This window comes from Micropterus salmoides, unplaced genomic scaffold (assembly GCF_014851395.1).
Source record: "Micropterus salmoides isolate LMB-PRFRI ecotype aquatic unplaced genomic scaffold, ASM1485139v1 Ms_hic_scaffold_11, whole genome shotgun sequence".
NCBI classification, from domain to species: Eukaryota; Metazoa; Chordata; class Actinopteri; order Centrarchiformes; family Centrarchidae; genus Micropterus; species Micropterus salmoides.
Genome location: NW_024040152.1, coordinates 18,352,675 through 18,370,817, shown reverse-complemented (window position 1 = coordinate 18,370,817; position 18,143 = coordinate 18,352,675). Strand labels below are relative to the sequence as shown.

The window sequence follows — 18,143 nt, the reverse complement described above, 5'->3', positions numbered from 1 at the left end:
CAAGAAATATATTTGAGGGAATATTTATCGCACTGCAATCAAAATTCAAGTTTATTTTTAATTACAAACTTGATTTTTGATTGCAGTGCAATAAATATTCTCTCAAAACATTTTTTTCTGCTTACATCAAAATACACAAAAATACCTTCATAGGTGTCCCCCATCTAACAGGTGCACCATGGTATAGTCCACTCCTTACAAATGTAGTTGGTCTTCAAACGCGGTAACTTCGCTGATGCTAGCGCTGAGGAGGACTTCAGGTTAGCTTTGAAACGAATTCTGTCATTTAATAAAGGAAAGTCAGGCAACCAAAAGAGAAAAGAAAGACAGAGGGAGAAAGCAATCACAGGGAAAATATCAATACAGCTTGCTGGCAGTGTTTCACAATGGTGACATGGCTAGCAAGCTAATATTAAGTTAGCTTGCTGAGAAATTATGCCGCATTGCCTTCAGTTTCAGAAGCAGCCTCAGAAAGTGGATCAGATTTGGTGGATTGGTTTTCTTTTATAACTAACAACTAACCATTATTTTCATAAATTAATTGATTAATCGTTCGGTGCATGAAATGAAGATTTTTGTGCTATGCCGCTGATTATTCCTAATGCAGTGGTGAAAAGTACATTTACTCAAGTAAGTTACCGTATTATACTCTAATACATTTAAATAACAGCTATAGTTACATGTCACTTTTATTTTACTTACCAAACATGATCAACTTATAAAATGCATTGTTATAGATTAAAGACCTTACATAACATTACCCACACATCTGTCTGCAGTTAGTATGTAATGACTAATTTTACCTTTGATACTTGTAATGATACTACTATATTACTAGAATTAGTATGGTGTGGTATTGTTGCTTAAAACAATATGAGTACTTCTACCACTGTTTTAACCTATAAGTATAACTGACCCAAACTGCAGTATTTTAGCAAAGTATTGAACAAGTTTTTGGAAAACACTATGAATGAGTTCATTAATGTAGACAATAGCACACCATGGGAAACATCTTGGTATTTCCCATATGTGACTGTTTGCATCATACATGCTTCCCTGGCCTCCTGTGTGTGTCTTAATACCAGTGTTACATGTCTGGACATGTCTGCTGCAGCAGAGGAGGCTCACTTAGCTCCAGCTAGTGTATGGTGAGGATGCAGAGCAGAATGGAGGTAATGGTATTTTGGATAATTATTTGCTGGACACTGAACTGTCTCAAGGTAATATGAGTCGCCTCTTCAGATTTGTGAGGAGGTTGTGGTTGAAAATGTTCCCCTAGAACTTAAAATAGAACTTGTGTTTTGCTTTGTGGAAAAGGTCAAGCAGTGTTACAACCTGCAGCAACCGGAGTTCACTTGATTTGTCATTGTGTTTTCCACTGAGGGCTGCTGTTTAGGAGTGTGTGAGTAAGAGAGAGAGCACTGAGAGGCAGGATGTAGAGACATCTGGGAGTTTAAAAATTGAAGAATGTAAGTATAATACAGTGTTGATTTGTTGAGATGGTGAGGTAGAGTACTACTACCATTACTAATATTACCCACTTTATACTACTACTACTCTTATCCAGAGCATCATCAGCTTTCAGAGTTTATATTTGTAAGATGACAGAGATCTTTTTATGGTTTGGGGCACTCCCACTCATCATGCATACGCCACACTGAGGAATGTAACACTGGTAGCATAGCCTTTAGTTGTGTGCGCTCAGACTTAAAGAGCACATGCAACAAGGCCAGCAAAACCATCTGTCAGGTAGGTTAAACCACTATAGTTAGCTTCCAATATAGTATCTGAAAAGCTGTGAACAAAGATTTAATATTCCTGATCTGTCTTTCCGGTAATGGACAACACAATTCTTCTCTTAAGTATGAGGTACATTTGTGCTTTTACTTTGAAACAAACAGAGGTCCAGGGAAATAGTATTGTCAGAAACATACTGTAGGCCTATAGCTTATATGTTACTGTCTATGTACTTACAGGGGACTTCAGCAGCTTTAAGTGGTGGAAGTTTATGTGGATTGACACTGTTGTTACACAGGGTGCTTTTCACCATTGTAATGGTGTACAGTAATGATGAGGTTGCTCAGTAAAACACCTGAACTGAAAGCAAGGAGTGTCCATTTAACAGCTGGGACAGGTGTAGATGATGATCAGTTGTATGTCCTGTCACTGTATTACTGTCATGAACAGTTAATGACAGTCACACCACAGTCATTGGAGAGCTTTATTGAGAGTTATTCCACAAAATCAAAACTTAAATTTATTTTCAACAAACTTTCAAACTAAGCGTGTCTCTTTTAATGGTGAACTAACTTCTTATTTCCTAACTTCACATCTTGTTCACATGTACCTGCAGTACATGTAGATATCAGTATATGCTGTTCTGGTACACCATTAGTATAAATAAGTACACTGTATATTGGGAAGAATTACGCTGTATGTTGCGGGCCCTAATCTTCAGCATTATCCCTTTGCAGAAATGCAGGTGAAGTCTTTGATCGAGCAACAAACAGCAAGACAGATTTGACAGTTGTGTCTTCATGCTGCCTCACTGTTGATCCGCTCTGTACAGTCAGTGAGCATTTTGCTGCATGCAACTCCAGCTGAATTTGTGAATTCTCACAGGAAAGCTTATTTAAAGAGGTGGTATTATGCTCATTTTCAGGTTCAAAATCTTAATTAGGGGTTGTACCAGAACAGGATTACATGGTTTAATTTTCAAAAAACACCATAATTTCAGAGTGATGCATCTTACTTGTACAAAATCTTTGTTGGGAGTTGCACATGCGCAGTTCCCAGGTAGGACTACTAGCCAATCAGAAGCAGAAAAGGGCGGGTCGTAAGAAACAAGGTAGTGTGACCCAAATCAAAGCTATTTCAGACTGCGACTGTAACCTAGCAGATGGTGTAAGTTACTCACAAGTCCACAACCACACAACATCATTGTTCCACATCTTACCATAAACCACTACAAAAATCACCATATTTCAACTAAATTCTACATAAAAATTGGCCGAACAATTTGAACGTTTGCTCAGTAGCTTCCACATCAGGTGTAACATTAGCATTATAGTTATAACATCTGTGAAGTTACATTGCCGTGTTTATTTTAAATATAATTCACAACCAATAAAGCATACTTACAGGTTGTGAATGTGAATTTCCAGGCCCAAACAGAGTCGGAGTTGCATCGTCTTTTAGGACTAAACGTTGAACTGTTGCCGGTGTTATGACGATCTATGCTGCCTTGCTGAAAAATGCTACCATAGCGCCAATCGATAGACTCGACTCTACTCGGCCCTGCTCCATTTTCCATTGCAGATAGTGCCCAGAGATAGTACGTACACAGCTTTCTCTTTTTTAAGTTCCAACATTTCAACATTCCTCAGAATGTAAAGACAGATAAGCGGTATGAAAACCTTCCAGCTGTGTTTTCCTCTGCCATTGTTGCTGCAGCGGTCTGTGTGACGGCGGGAGCAGAGGGCTCTGTGAGCGGGCGGCTGGCCGGCCTCACACGCTCCTCCCGCGGGTTGGCACAGGCTTCCCCCACAGCCACTTGCGGAGCTCCTCAACTCCGAAAATATTCAAGCACATTTTTGTTCCGCCGTCACTTCTCGTAAAACTGTCAATATTCGAAATCTACACAGCTGATTTCTCACCTCAAAACTTCTCAGAAGTGGATTTAGTGATGAAATTCCATACGAAAACTGTAAAATATAAAACTTTCTGTTACTGGCCTCCGGTGCACGCAATGATGATGCAGTGAATAGTGAATTTTCTCTCTGACCAATCAGCAGTCTGTTGTGTTTTCACATTACGTTTTAGTATCCCTCAGCTCGCTTGGAACCTCGACGGAGGTGAGGTGATACGTAAAGAAGTACCTGGAAGCAGGTACAACATTTCTACAATGGACAACCAAACAAAGGCGAGTCGAGCCAAGTCGAGCTGGAACTGTGCAGTGGAAAAGGGGCTTAACTAAAATCAAAGGGCCTCAGCTCAGACCAGCTTGGTTTGAGGGAATGCCTACCCGCATGGCAAGCTTTATGACGCGATTTTCTTGTGACGTCACAGGGAAGGAAGGGAAACGGCTGGACTACAACGAGCTGTTTTCAAGCGGTTCAGAGCAGTCCTTTCTGTGGGAGATGGGAACTCCCTTTGGGCTGGACTTTGGGCTTTTTCACATTGCAAACACAAAAAAGAGATATAACTCAATAAAGGAGAGGGAAAAGGCCAAAAAGCACAATACCACCTCTTTAAACTAACCTGCTGACCTTGATTCTGACCTTGATTGTACAGTGAGCCACAATCTCTTGTAGGTAGAAAGACATACAGAAGGGATGCAGCTAACAATTATTTTCATTATGTTAATCTGTCGATTATTTTCTCGATTAATTGATTAGTTGTGTCCCAAAGCCCAAGGTGACGTCCTCAAATGTCTTCTTTTGTCCACAACCCAAATATATTCTATATATATATAGTTTACTGCCATAGAGGAAGAAAGAAACCAGAAAATACTTACATTTCAGAAGCTTAAATCAGAGAATTTTGACTTTTTTTTTCTTTAAAAAAGCAATTTATCGATTATCGAAATAGTTGGCGATCAGTTGACGACTGGACTAGCCTAATCGATTATTCGACTAATCGTTGCAGCTCTAACATACAGTACAGTAAGGTTAAAAAAATTTAATTTTTGACTATTGTGATGTTGTCTATCAAATCGGTGTGAAATCAGACCTTGTCTGGCTTAAGGCAGCATATAAAAGACTTTGCAGATTTGTCCTTGGATGTCCTTTTCTCACTCATCACTGTACATTGTATGATGCACTTAAAAGGCCATCTCTACATTTTTAGAAGACGCACTCAGTGGTTTTAACATGTTTTCATTTGAATGTTGCCAATAGTAACAGTATCGTGTTCCCTTTACTTCAGATTTATAAGTTCGGTACTCTGCTCTGCCCTATTTCTCTGTCCCTTGTGATTAGAAAACAATTTATGTTTAAAGCCCCAGTAGATTGGAATAATTTACCTGTTGATATTAGATCTGTGTCATCATTGGACTGCTCCTTAATGAAGCTGTCACATTGTGTATATACTGTAATTGATGTTTATAACTGATTGTACTTTTATTTGGTGGATCCAGTCACACTGCTTTTCAAGTATGGGCCATCTTGTGGTTGTAATGTTCTCTATGTTTCAGTAATTGTTATTGTTTTTATTACCCATAGCTATCCACATTAAACCTCTTGTTGCATTATCTGTGTTTTCCCCAGTCTGCAATCTAGGTGGAGGGACACCCTGCTTGTCCTGCCTGTAGAGGAGCAGATAGCTGGCTGGCTTGGTGGTGAAGCGCCTGTCTGTAGCCTGGCTCTCTCTGCTGTGTGCTGTAGAGGATAAGAAGGAGGCCCTGGGGTGAGGAGAGCCCTATTGCCAAGTAGCTGGGTGGCAGGGTGTTTATCAGCGCTGCCTGCCTGCACGAAAGGAAATATCTCTGGGGAAGAAATGGGGGAGGCCTGGGGAGCCCTGGGAGGGTGGCAGGTTACTCTGAGTCACTTTGCAGCTGAATAGAGGCTATAATTGTAGGGCAGCTCGCAGGGCAGATTAGGAGGAGATTTGTCTCTACAGGGGAAAATGCACATGAAAATGAACAAGAATGAAACAGTGCATTAAAACAGCTTTGTGCTAACACACTGAACAAATTAATCCCCTGTCGGTTTGTGTTTGTGCATATGTGTTAGTGTCTCTGCATGTATATGGCAATGTGAATATCCCACAATTCACAGTCATGCAGTATGTCTGTCTGAGCAAAGCCTTTCTGAATCTCCAGCTCTTTCTCCCTCCCTCCCCCTCCGTCTGTTGCTCCCTCCCCCTCCTTCACTCTCTGTGTGAGCGTAGTCTGGGCGCTAAGCCAAGTAGAGTGTGTTTTTTTTGAATGAATACCTGATGCGGCTGATGAGGCTGGCTGGAGGAGGAGCTGTGTCAGTGGAGTACTGAGAGAGAGAAAGAAAGAGGAGGGAGGTAGAGAGGGAAAGGGAAAGAGGCAGAGAGAGAGCGAGAGAGAGAGAAAAGCAGCCAGGCAGAGAGAGAGCTGGCGGTCTGGTGGCCTTGCATAACACACGTTGGAGCAGCCTTGAATGCAGGACTTGGTGTTAGCTTCAGCAGTGGGGAACTTCTTTTACCGTCAACCCGTTGCAGGGGCAGCGTAGCCTCCGAACCGGAGAGTCCAGAAAGGAAGTCAGAGCTGGAGCTGCTACAGCAGAGGCTTCAGGAGAGGATAGCGGCACAAAGGAGAGATTCAGGAAGACGAGTCCTAGGAAACACGTCTCCCAACACAAATACGCACAGACATACACACACACACACTGAGAGGCAGGAAGAATCCTTGGACATGCTCTGCAAGCAGTGGCTGTGGAGAGACTGGTGAGCTATTCTTAGTACTCTAACCGGAGGAGGGGGGGTTGTCTCTTTTCTTCTTGATTTGTGGCACAGTAGTATTTTATGCCCTGCTACTACACTCATGTGCTCTTACTGTCATTCGAAAGCCCCCGGAGGCTACAGCCACAGCATTTGTCCAGAGTCACAGTTGTAGGATTCATCAGCATTGACCCTGTTTGGGTGTAGAGGTGCTCGCTGGGGGGACGCCTGCATACACATCTCTGCTTGTATACTGTGTGATTGGTGTGTGTTGAGCAGTGATGCAGAACTCTGGAGTCATTGTGAAGACAAACAGCCGGAACCCACTGCCTGTTCTTACTGTCTGCTTTAGACTGCCACACGGTAGGTCCGCCTCTTAAAGGCATAGGCACTCTGGATCTACAGAGAAGGGGCAGTAAAATGGCTTTTTTGGGTATTAGAAAAAAGCATTACGCTGTATTGATCTGCTCTGTGGTTAAAGCCGCTATGTTTGTAAGGGGCTTGAGGGGAGGTCCTATTTATATGCAGCGAATCACACATACACGCACGTACATATTGTCTTCCACAGTACCTCCCTCTCTGTTTCATGCCAGAGCTCAGATTGATAATGATGTTTTTGTTTTCTATATATAGCCATTTGCTGTACGCGACATTCACTGTGTATCTATGACTGGTCTTGCAGGTGGAACATGATGTATAGCAGTATTGACAACAGGTTTAACACCTTAGGATCATTGCATTAACTTTTTGCATGAATCTTTTACAAAGAAGCAACATCTTGGAACACTGTCACTAAATAATTTTGTTGCCTTTCTATTTCCTCCCTGCATCATCCTGCTGCAGAGAAATAAGATATGGCTATGAAGCAGTGGATCAATGCGAGGAGTAAATAGTGGGTCTGGGAGCATGAGAGAAGACTCAGGGAGAAGAAGTGGAGGCGGGGGCACTGGAGGAGAGCTGGCGACTGCTGTGTAAGAGAGGAGATGCAACGTTGCTGGGGGGCCTCTCACCTGGAGACAACAGAGAGGACGTTGAATGAAAACATCTCCTCTCCTGCGAGCACAGTGATGGCAGAAACGCCGCCACACACAGCTATTTCTCTTATTTGTGCAGCTTTTTACGTGGGAGTATGAAAGAGGATCACATGCAAGGCTGGCTCTATCACTCTGAGCTGAAAAGCATCAGTGTGATGAGTGGAACAGAGAGTGGCCTGTCCCCCCCCCCCCCCCCCCCCCCCGCCTCTGTTGTCATCCCTCCATACATGTCTCAGAGGTGACTGGGCCAGGGGACTGACTCAGGGCTCCCGTGCTGTCTGGCTCGGTGTCACAGTCATGTCTTGAAAGCTCGCCTTTGTTCTCCATAGTATCACAAAGGCCGTATGTTTGTTGGTGTCAGTGTTCTAATAATAGGCTGACGCTGGAAAATCTAGAGTGGCTTTTGGCTGCTGAGCTGTGTGTGTGTGTGTGTGTGTGTGTGTGTGTGTGTGTGTGTGTGTGTGTGTGTGTGTGTGTGTGTGTGTGTGTGTGTGTGTGTGTGGGACCATGTGCACAGAATGCTGTGTACACAGACACCTTTTAAGAGCATCCTGTTGTATATTGGGTCTGTTGACAGTAATGATGTGTTTTTGTGATATTTGGAAATCACAGCATGCTGGCTTTGTCTTCCCGTGCTGCTGTGATCATTGGAATTTCTTGTGCTTTAGATGTGATGTCATTACAGTGTTGACACGGTGTTGTTTAGGTGGGGTTGTTGCCACTGAGCGATGGTGCACAGTGTAGCTCAGGCTGTAGCGACGGCTGTGTTGCTGAGCGGGGATCTCTCAGCGAGGTGGGGGCTATGGCGCTCTGATGCTGCAGGCGCTGCTCAATGTGGGTCAGGAGAGGCAGCACTCTGTCTTCTCCCCATTCCCCATTCTCTCTCCCTATTTCTCATCCCTAATCTTCTTTCTCGTCTCACTCCTCCCCTCGTACGCCCTTTCCTCCTTCTACACAGTTCTGTCATCTTACATTGCTGTTTCTCCCTCTGCTCCCCCTCATTCTCCTCGTTCTGTTTGTGTTCCTCTCCAGCTCTGCTGCTCGCCTTCTTTGTTACATCTGGTGGATCTACCAGGCTGCATGGTTATTTGAATTGCACGGAGGTTTCCGCTGCTTTCGGATGCAGTGACCTTGTCAGTGCCAGCATTAGAGGTGGATGCATCTAAATGGAAACTGACCAAGGTCGCCTTCTGTCCCCCCTGGCTTTATGTAACGTGTGTTGCTGCCTGCTATAGTGAACCTCCTCTGTAATATGAAAATACAATTCAGCACTGTCAAATAGCCCAGCTCTTCTGAATGGAATGTAGGGGGAGAAAAACAAATGGATGGATGTGTGAGTGTGTGTCACACACTCCATCTCTGTGGTGCCTCTGGCTAATGAACAACTCAGAGTCCTGTGCATTGACCCACAGATAAGCCTGCAGGAAAGAACAGTCAATCTGAAACTGGAAAAAAAGATCTCATGCGAAACAAAAGGCTGCATGTTGATATTGTTGAATTAATGGATGCATACTACAGTGTCCTCTTGTGTGAGCATGCATATGTATAAGAATCTACAGTATATGGGACTGGATATTGGGGTAGTCCTGCGGTCAAATATTGATACTGGCTAGCTGCTGCTGTGGCTTGTTGACTTACCTCTCATTAACCCACATTATAAGTACTAGTTCCAGTAACCTCCCCATTTCTAGCTGAGAATAAAGAACTTGTTTCGTGTACTCATGTAAAGAGTGCATTAATTGTTTGTTGTCCACTTTGTATTCCCTTCAACTTTGAAACACCACTCAAACCGGGTACAGTGGAAAGCCATTGTTAAAATATTTTGAAGCACTACAGTGATGGCAACAAAGGCCCATTCACCCTTCTTGCAAAATGTTCCATAATCAAATTTCAGTCCATATTGTTTTCACTTCATTTTTTTCTGATGTGCCCACTGACCCAGAGTTCCTGTCTGGAGGTGGATGTTATATTTACAGTAGCCCCACTGACTCAACACAAGCCAAGGCAGAGTGTTAAAACAAAGACAAAAGCATAAGCTCTGCTGAGGCTGTTACTCTGTGCTGTTATCCTTTCACTCTGCTCTGCTTTCTTACCCTAGAGCCTGGAGCAAGATAACAGCCAACAGCTACGCATATACACTTACCCTGTACACATGAGTGTGCACACACCCAGACACACAAACACTGGAGTTCAGGAAACTCTTACCTGGTGTTGAAAACATGAAAGAGCCTTTCCCACATTATGTAAATGGTGACAAAACATTGAACTGTACTTTCCTGGTGTGTCATACATCATTTATCACGGAAAGCCTGGTTGAGTTTTGACAGATTAGTCCGTGTAGATACTCTATGGGAATCTTAAGAGGTTGAGCATCATGGTCACAGAATCGCCTACAAGTTTGTGTTCAAGTGCGTTAGACAAATGTATATCAGATGCAGTAGTTATATCAGGAACCACCTTGTGGCAAAACAAAGAACGACACCTTGACACATGAAAATAGGGACATTTTTAAGAGTGAAGTATTTTGATGCTTGCTGTTTTGCATTTGAAGCCCTGTAGGAATTTGGTTCATCAACACAGGCTGTGCTTACTGAGCTAGCTCTGCAGCGCAATTAAGACTAATGAGAACGTCAAGTCAAGTTTATTTATATAGCCAACAGTCAGAAGTGCTCCTACAGAGCTTTAAAATCATATGATATGGACTTTTGAATTTTATTTTATCTTACCTGAGTGTCTGATTTGAGCTTCTCTCTGCCATCAGATTCCTGGCGACACCGTGGAAGAGGTGGATCAGTCAGAGATGATTCCTCATGAAGTCTGTGGAGCTCATTTTGTGAGCTGGAGTGACTCCATCTTCTCTGGTCTGAGACCTGGAGCTGTCTACCAGTGAACGCAAAGAGAGCCAGAGCCACGCGGCACACAACCATCGAGTGGAGGAGAGAGCGAAAGAGAGACCCAAAAGAACTTAGAAGTACTACCCGGGAATATTAAAACCAGTCTGTCACAATGAAATCCAACCAGGAGCGGAGTAATGGATGCCTGCCTCCTAAGAAGCGTGAGATCCTGGCTCTAGAGCAGAGGCCAGTGGCAGTCACCACAGCAACACCTCCAGCTGCAGTGGTTACTGACAGTCCCCACACGGAGAACCTAGCATGGCTGGCAAGCGTAGCCAGTGAACGCTGCAAATCCAGGGACGCTGACAGCCCGAGATGTCCCATCATTTCCTCCACTTCCTCTTCTCCTTCCACCTCTATCCCCTCCTCGGCCACTCCTCTGTCTGCGGTGCCCTTGGCCTCTCTGCCTGCAGTTTACCCCACAGCCCTCCCCCAGCAGGCCGGGACTATCCAGTTTGCTCAGCTGGGACCCAACGTTCAGTTCATCAGCTCTGGGCCGTATGCTGGCTACATCTCCTCCCACATCATCTCCACTAATGCTGGCTCTGCACCTAACAGCTCTGCCATAGGACAGCGTCCCCACCTGGATGGTTACACCACTGCCCTCATCTCCCCCAACACCAAAGGTGAGCAGCAGCAGTTTCAAATAGGCCTCTCTCCCTCAGAACTGGCTCCTGTGTCACTTCCAAGCTCTCCCCACGTCACCAGCCAGTACATCCATCTGGACAGCAGAACACCTCTGACTGTCAGCGGAAACACGGTCACTTCACAGACGGCCCACCTCCAGCTCCATCCTCACACCGCCGTCCTGCCTCAAACGCTTACCCTCACTCCCTCCCAGCTGGTGGTTCAGTATGCAGATGGTTCACTGGGAAAGAAACCAGAGGGGCATGCTAAGGGCATGTTGAATGGGGAATTTGAGATGGTCAAACAGACTAAAACTCCCAGTCACCCAGCAAACCATCAGCAGATCCACAGCTATGAGGCCAGACATATCCTCCTGCCTGCAGACTATGGCCAAAACCCTGCAGGACTCCAGACGTCCTTGGTGCTTGTGGCCCAGCCCAACCATGGAGCGGAACGTGAAGCTGGCTCAAATAAGATCTCGTTAGTCCAGACTGAGAAAGGAGGCATCTGTTTGGGGAAACCAGTGTCCAGATCCTCCTCTTTCACCTCCCTCTCGTCCTCAGAGGTGGTGAAGTCTGTTGCTCCTCACACAGTCATCCAGACCACTCTTGCCTCCGAGGAGCTGCCAGCCAGTCTGTATTCCTCCACACAGCCACCCATCATTGGCTATATCACCAGTGCAAATCAGCACGCTGTCAGCTACCACGCAGCACTGCCTCAGCACTTGGTCATCCCGAGTGGCCAGTCCCTCCTCATCCCAGTCAGTGGCACTAGTAACAGCACAGAAATTGAGGTTAGTCGTTCTGTCAACGCCATGACTGCCACCACTACCCCTCAAATATCCACCGCCATGCCGCATGCCTATCTGGCCACAGCCCTGTCAAAGTGTGAGGCGCTTGGGTCAGATGGAAATCAGCCACCCCCTGCCGTCGCACAGGCACCAGCGCTGCCGGTCCTGCCCTCAATCCCGGGTCCTACAGTGGTGTCAGCTCCCTCCCCAACTCCTGCTAGTGTCCCCACTCCTGCACCTGTTTCTATTCAAGCCTCCCCCACTGTCTCCTCTTCCTCTTCCCCTGTGGCGCTTCCTCCGTTCTTCATGCGAGGCTCCATCATCCAGCTGGCTGATGGGGAGCTGAAGCGTGTGGAGGACCTCAAGACTGAGGACTTCATCCAGAGTGCGGAAATTAGCAGTGAGCTGAAGATTGACTCCAGCACTGTTGAGCGTATTGACAGTGGGCAAAGTCCTAATGCTGTGGTCATACAGTTTTCTGTGGGAGAGCTCAAAGCCCAGGTAAGTTATTCCTCATTCATCATTCTTGTATGATTAATAACTAGTTTCATTTTTAAAGCCACTACGTATAGAATTTTGAACCTTTGGCGCCCCCCAGTGATGGTATCAAAGAGCCACTGTGGCAGATAGCAATGCGCACATAAATAAATAGCCACCAGAATTATTTGTTCTATCTAAAGGCAATGACATTTATGAGAAAATGCATCCAGGAATCCACTAGTTATAAGCACTGTCGATCTCCCCTTGTGCTCACTATGGTCATCAATTAAGCCCTCAGCTACAAAGCTTTGAAATCCATCTCTGATGCAGAACTGAGAGAAATGAAAACACTCTTTTTCATTCATATAATAATTTTCCAACCTACCATTTTTCTCCAGCAGTTCCAACACAGCTCCCTCTCGTGTATGAGATGCCAAAATAACATTAAATTATGCAGAACTTAGCTTTGAAAGATCAAAAGCCATTACTTTTACTGATAAATGAACCATGTTTATAAAGGGCTACAGATCTCGACTGATACTGGATTCTTTAGGCATCGACATTTTAATTTGACTACATAACATAAACAAACATTTTTGATCCATTTAATCTGTTCTGAACAAATTTGTACTGAGCGGGACAATTTACTGACAAGGTTATTTTTCATGGAAAATATATTTGTCAGTGCTCTCTGATGGACAAATGGGGAAATAATTTAACAAAAATATGTGGCATTTCTGTGCTGCAATATCTTGTAATTTATTTACATATACAGCTGTTCTGATTGTAGTTATCAGCTGTGTTGATTTACTGCTCTTGCTCTAAAATACACTTTACAAAAGGCCTTTTCACAACATTTTGACTTGTCAACACAGTAGGAGCACAGGTGAAAATAGTTACATTAACAGTGACTTCACTCCATTAAGTATCGGTGTAAGTCATGACAGTGAGCCAGCATGCACAAAACCAGGACACTGAAACTGAAGCAACTAATTGGATCAGTAATTTTATCTTTTACATCTGGGATTTCCTACTGTGATACATCAAAATGTCTTCTGTGAAAAAGGCCAAAGGCTTGTTATTTACAAATAAAAACATATGGCAACAAAATAATATAAAACCTAGTTTGTACTGGTTAAAAGCTAACTGTGTCTATGGTGCATGTGCTCATCTCCAGGTGTGTGTGGAGGTGCTGGTGGAGTATCCCTTCTTTGTATTTGGCCAGGGCTGGTCGTCCTGCTGCCCAGACCGGACCACCCAGCTGTTTGAGCTGTCCTGTGCTAAGCTGTGTGTGGGTGATGTATGCGTGTCGCTGACCCTCCGCGGCTTGAGGAACGGCTCAGTGACAGACAGCCAGGCTTGTGGGACCAAGCTGAAGACCGGTCACCCCTCTGACATCCACAGTGTGGATGCCACTGTAAGAAACAGTATGAGTCCAAACGCTGCAGGCAGTAACAGCGGCCTCCTCATGAAGGCTTCCAGTGCAGACAGGCTAGAGAGGGAGCAGGTAACTGGCCCAGGACCAGGGCTAGAGTTACCACCGGGATTGGGACTAGTTACAGGACAAGGGGAGGGGATCTATGGCGCTGGACCAGTGCTGACAGTCTCGGGGACTGGAGAAGTAAGACAGGAAGCAGTGAAAACAGACATTCCTGCTCTTACCAAAATACAATGTGGTGATCCAGAGAGACCCACAGGCCGCAAGAGACGCTGGTCAGCTCCAGAGCGAGACCAGACTGAGAGGGCTGAGGAGGAGCCTCCTTTGACTCTGCCCAAACCCTCCTTCATCCCTCAGGAGGTTAAAATCTGCATAGAGGGGCACTCCAGTGCTGGGAGTGAAAGGTGCTTGAACAAAAGAGTAGACTGTTGAGAGAACTTAAAGGAATTTTGATTACATGTGGTTTACTTTGTGTTTGTCCCCTCTCTTTTCTCCATCCAGACTACTGTAATATAATCTGAGTTTACACACTATTCACGTTTCCTTTTCTTTCACACAAGTCTGATATCAACGATGAAGTATAGTAGAGCACCTTCATAAGTGGTATCACACACGAGATCAGTGCAATCAATGCTGAAAGCAACAATGAATGCAGCGTGAATGTCGCCTGAGAGACATTCGACTTACGTCTCACATATGATAAGCTGGATCTCCTTTGTCACGTGGCTTAAACCTGTTGGATGAAGACCAGTCAACCATTCCTCTTATCACATGAACAAGCACAGTCCCAGATGTCAGCGTGCAGAAAATGGATAAGCATGTTTAGCCTCTCATCTTGTCTGCTTCACCGTTTATTTGGTTTGTAGTGACGTTTATGAGTGGTTGGAGTCAAAGAGAAACCTTTGTAGTTTCAATGACAAGGCTCAATCGTCATGGATGGGATCTATGCTGCCTTGCGTATCTATATTTTCTGACTCTTTTTTTCGTATCATTACAGATGTGTGTTTGCTACTGCAGGTGGCCTTGTGCCACTTGTCTCTATGTGTATGTGCCTGAGTTTGCTTGTGTTTTTCTGTGTGGCTGTCAGACGGAGCACATGATCTGTGTGGGTGTAGCTGAGAGCTCAGTTGTCAATACAACCTGAATGTAAATCACTGAATTTGTCCTCGAAACTAACTAATGAAGTCATCCATATGGTGCATGCTACACCAGTGGAGTATGCTGAGAATTTGATACCATTGCTTTTGCAGTATGTGGGTGACAGCATCGAACATGGGTGCATCCCTCTGATATAGTTCCCCAGTCAAATTCACCGTTATACTTTTTTTTCCCAAAGTATTCTTTTGTCTTCCTTCCTTTCCTAATGTCTGTCTTTAACCCTGGCTGCTATGAGCAGCTATTAAACTGAGGGGGAAAGTACGGTATTTCTATCACATTTCTATCAATCCAAAAATTAATGAGCTTTTAGCCAATTTATGTATGGACTTACTTCTCATTCTACAATATAAATCATAGTTGGGGCAGCGCAGCAAACTAAACAAAACACTAACCTTTTAGATTTGATATGGCAAACTTTCACGTCCAGCAGACACAGAGAAACATTAACATCCATTTGGTGTCATGTTTCAGGCGGTCTGTTGAATGCAAGTCCAGTTCATCCCACTTTTAGCTCTGTTTTTGGACTTGACCAACACCTGAGAGGAACATCTGGCCTTTAAATTGCTAAATTCTCCATCATGTTCTCCAGCCTAATTGCTAACATTGTCTGTTTGCAGTTTGGTGCCGGGCAGGTAGTTTATAGTGGGTTTACCAAAGCTTTTTCACTGAAACAACTGCCTGCTGCGCCTGAAATTGAACGGTGAGTGAAAGTTGCTGGCCATAAAACCAAAACAGTGAGCTGAAGGATGCTAACATGCTCGGCAGAGCTGGGTAATAATTTCACATTACACATCTGACCCATTGTTGATATAAAAATATTGATTAAAGCAACTTAAAATGCAAACATACCATATGAAAAAAAGTGATGTAATATTTATTTACTGATGGAAATTTGTACCAGCCCCTATGCTATTTGCTTTCTTGACAGAAGACTATGGCCTTAGATATATGTACCTAGTTCAAAACAGCACATGGCTTTTAGGGTTTTGCCATTAAAACCTGTTTTCCTCAATTATGGTATGCCTTTCATAAGTCCATACCTATTACATCAGCGTACTGCTCTTTTGATTAAAACAGCTTTCTTTCTCTTAGATCAGAGTACATTTCTTTCTTAGAAAAGAGCCAAAATAAATATCCTACAGTTCATACTCAGGAACAGTGTGTATCTGTATGTGTGTGTAAACAGACAGTGTGTGTGGGGTGTATGTGGATGTGTGCGTTCTGAGCAGCAGCACTTTGATGAAGCATCAAGCGACAGTGGTGGTGGTGTCCCCCGTTCCTCAGCTGTTTGATATAATGAGAATAATCAACTGACTGTTTTTCACCACATCACGTCCTACAGGTTTATCATTGAGAGAAAAACCTTATAGACCGGGGCAGGGAATGTAAACACACATCGGGCAAACTATCTCAGCTTTATTTTTGATGACAGAGAGAGCTAATATACAGAGAAAGAAAGAGAGATTTGTAGAGTTAACTAGCCAGCTGGTGTTCATCATGTACAGTAAATTGTATCCTTGAGAGTGTACAGTGTGTGTGTATAGATATTCTTACCCTTATGTAACCTATGTACTGTATGTGCCACAGCGCCTCTTTCTTCAATCATTCCATTAACTCACCAATATCAAATGGTCGTTTTTGTCAGTTCAGGTATTGCTCTAATGTTCATGAATGTGCTACAGTTCTTTGGGAACGTCTACATAATCTGGCCGCCTCAGAAATCAATTTGACTTGCACGCTTACTACACTACAGTGTGTGTGAATTTGAACTGCGGTTTATCATAATAGCCATTAACCTTTTATAATTCTTGAAAGGTGTTTATTGTAAACCCAGACTGTTCTCTTCTGTTTGTGTTTGACTGCTCAGGCTAAACACTGCCCAGTGACTGTTCTTCTCCAAAACAATGTGGTATTGTATTTTTCACTGTTAAAAAGTAGAGGTACTGTTTCATCAGTTTGTCTTTGTAGCCATTTTCTTTCTATGGGAGCCTGGCCTGTGTTTGTATTTCTTCTTTAAGAAATTGTTATTTTTCAAATACAGACCTGAAATTACGTTATGACACAGGCAAATCTATGACATGTAAGATTAATGCTTAAAATAATTATTTTATTTTATTGTATTTTTGAGAAATACGCATATTTGCTTTTTTTGCTGAGAGTTAGGTGAGATGATTGATACCACTCAGAAACACGAGAGTGGTATGAATCTTGTCATCTAAGTTTTGCCAAAAGCGCATTTCCCAAAATGTCGAAATATTTCTGTAAAGACCCTGCTCACCCACACTTTGGCTAATTAGACCTCAGTTCAGGTTGAAGCTGGGAAGAGCTGTGCTGCCCCAACAGGGGCATCAAGGAGGAGTTGTTAATCAATCAGCCTGTACACACCCTTACAGTTCTGAGAAGAGGCCTAATCAAGCGAAATAAGTACACTGTGAGGTTGGACCACAGGTGTGTAGGAACAGAGCCTTTCAAAATAATGTTCAGTATGATGTAAAAGCGCTGCCTTGTGGTGATCTATGGAATTGCACTTTGTCATATGGGGGTTGGGGGGTGTTTCAGTCTAAATAATACACAGAAGTAATGTACAGCATGTCTGAGAGAAATTGTACACTAACAGTACAGCATCTCAGTGATTTGTAAATAGCCAAAGTCTTCCATTATAATTTTGGTATGACCTTGTTGCCAGTGGAGAGGATACACACTGATCCCCGTGTACAGAACTTTAAAGTGAAGTTTAATTTCTAAATACATCATCACATGTATTTGACATATTCCTTCACCTAAGATATTTTCTTTTGCACCAGCTCAAAAAACCAGGAAATTATGGGAGCTATGGGGGACTTTAAAAAATATTTTGTAACTTGGGTCTGTGGGTCTGTTTTATGGATAAATCTCAGCTAAGACACAGTATGTCCTACGTACAGTATGTAGTAAGTATCAATAATGTTTCCTTATTTTGGTGGTGTTGAGGTTTGCTAGTCAGAAACTGTTAAATCTTTACTTCAAATGTTTTATTTCACATTTGATCAAATATATTCAAAGAAATAAAAGAGTCTAAAGAAAAACGCAGCATGTCTGTTTTTGGGTGACAAAGACAAAGTGTGTGTTTGGCAGTATGTGGTTTGTTAGCTGTGTGACTGTGATAAATGTTTCCACAGATATGCCTGATAATATCTTCACCTCTGCTGTGCTGCTTTGATATTTGCCACAAGAAACTTTTATATTCTGAATACCAGCCATGACAAGACCAGGGACTATTTGGAGAATTTCTTGCTGTAAAATAACCCTTGCTGTTTTGCATTTATATACTTTTA

The 18,143-nt window shown here is 43.5% G+C and overlaps 1 protein-coding gene across 3 annotated transcripts; it reads left to right on the top strand.

The window, feature by feature from the left end:
- The first annotated feature begins 279 nt into the window (after positions 1 to 279).
- On the top strand, positions 280 to 16,783 carry LOC119897698 (ataxin-1-like). 3 transcript variants are annotated; one of them, XM_038711590.1, is made up of 4 exons: positions 280 to 630; positions 5,268 to 5,406; positions 10,204 to 12,254; positions 13,411 to 16,783. In XM_038711590.1, the coding sequence occupies exons 3-4, from the start codon at positions 10,449 to 10,451 to the stop codon at positions 14,101 to 14,103; spliced, it is 2,499 nt and encodes an 832-aa protein (XP_038567518.1). In that variant the 5' UTR covers positions 280 to 630; positions 5,268 to 5,406; positions 10,204 to 10,448; the 3' UTR covers positions 14,104 to 16,783. The 3 variants fall into 3 exon arrangements, with proteins under 3 accessions (XP_038567518.1, XP_038567519.1, XP_038567517.1); XM_038711591.1 differs by lacking the exon at positions 5,268 to 5,406; XM_038711589.1 differs by lacking the exons at positions 280 to 630; positions 5,268 to 5,406 and adding an exon at positions 6,023 to 6,414.
- Positions 16,784 to 18,143: the final 1,360 nt, after the last annotated feature.

Excerpts from the sequence above, each read along its gene's own strand:
- LOC119897698 (XM_038711591.1), top strand. The coding sequence starts at position 10,449 with ATGAAATCCAACCAGGAGCGGAGTAATGGATGCCTGCCTCCTAAGAAG. Across the intron at positions 12,255-13,410 it reads TGGGAGAGCTCAAAGCCCAG|GTGTGTGTGGAGGTGCTGGT; the intron begins GTAAGTTATTCC and ends GCTCATCTCCAG.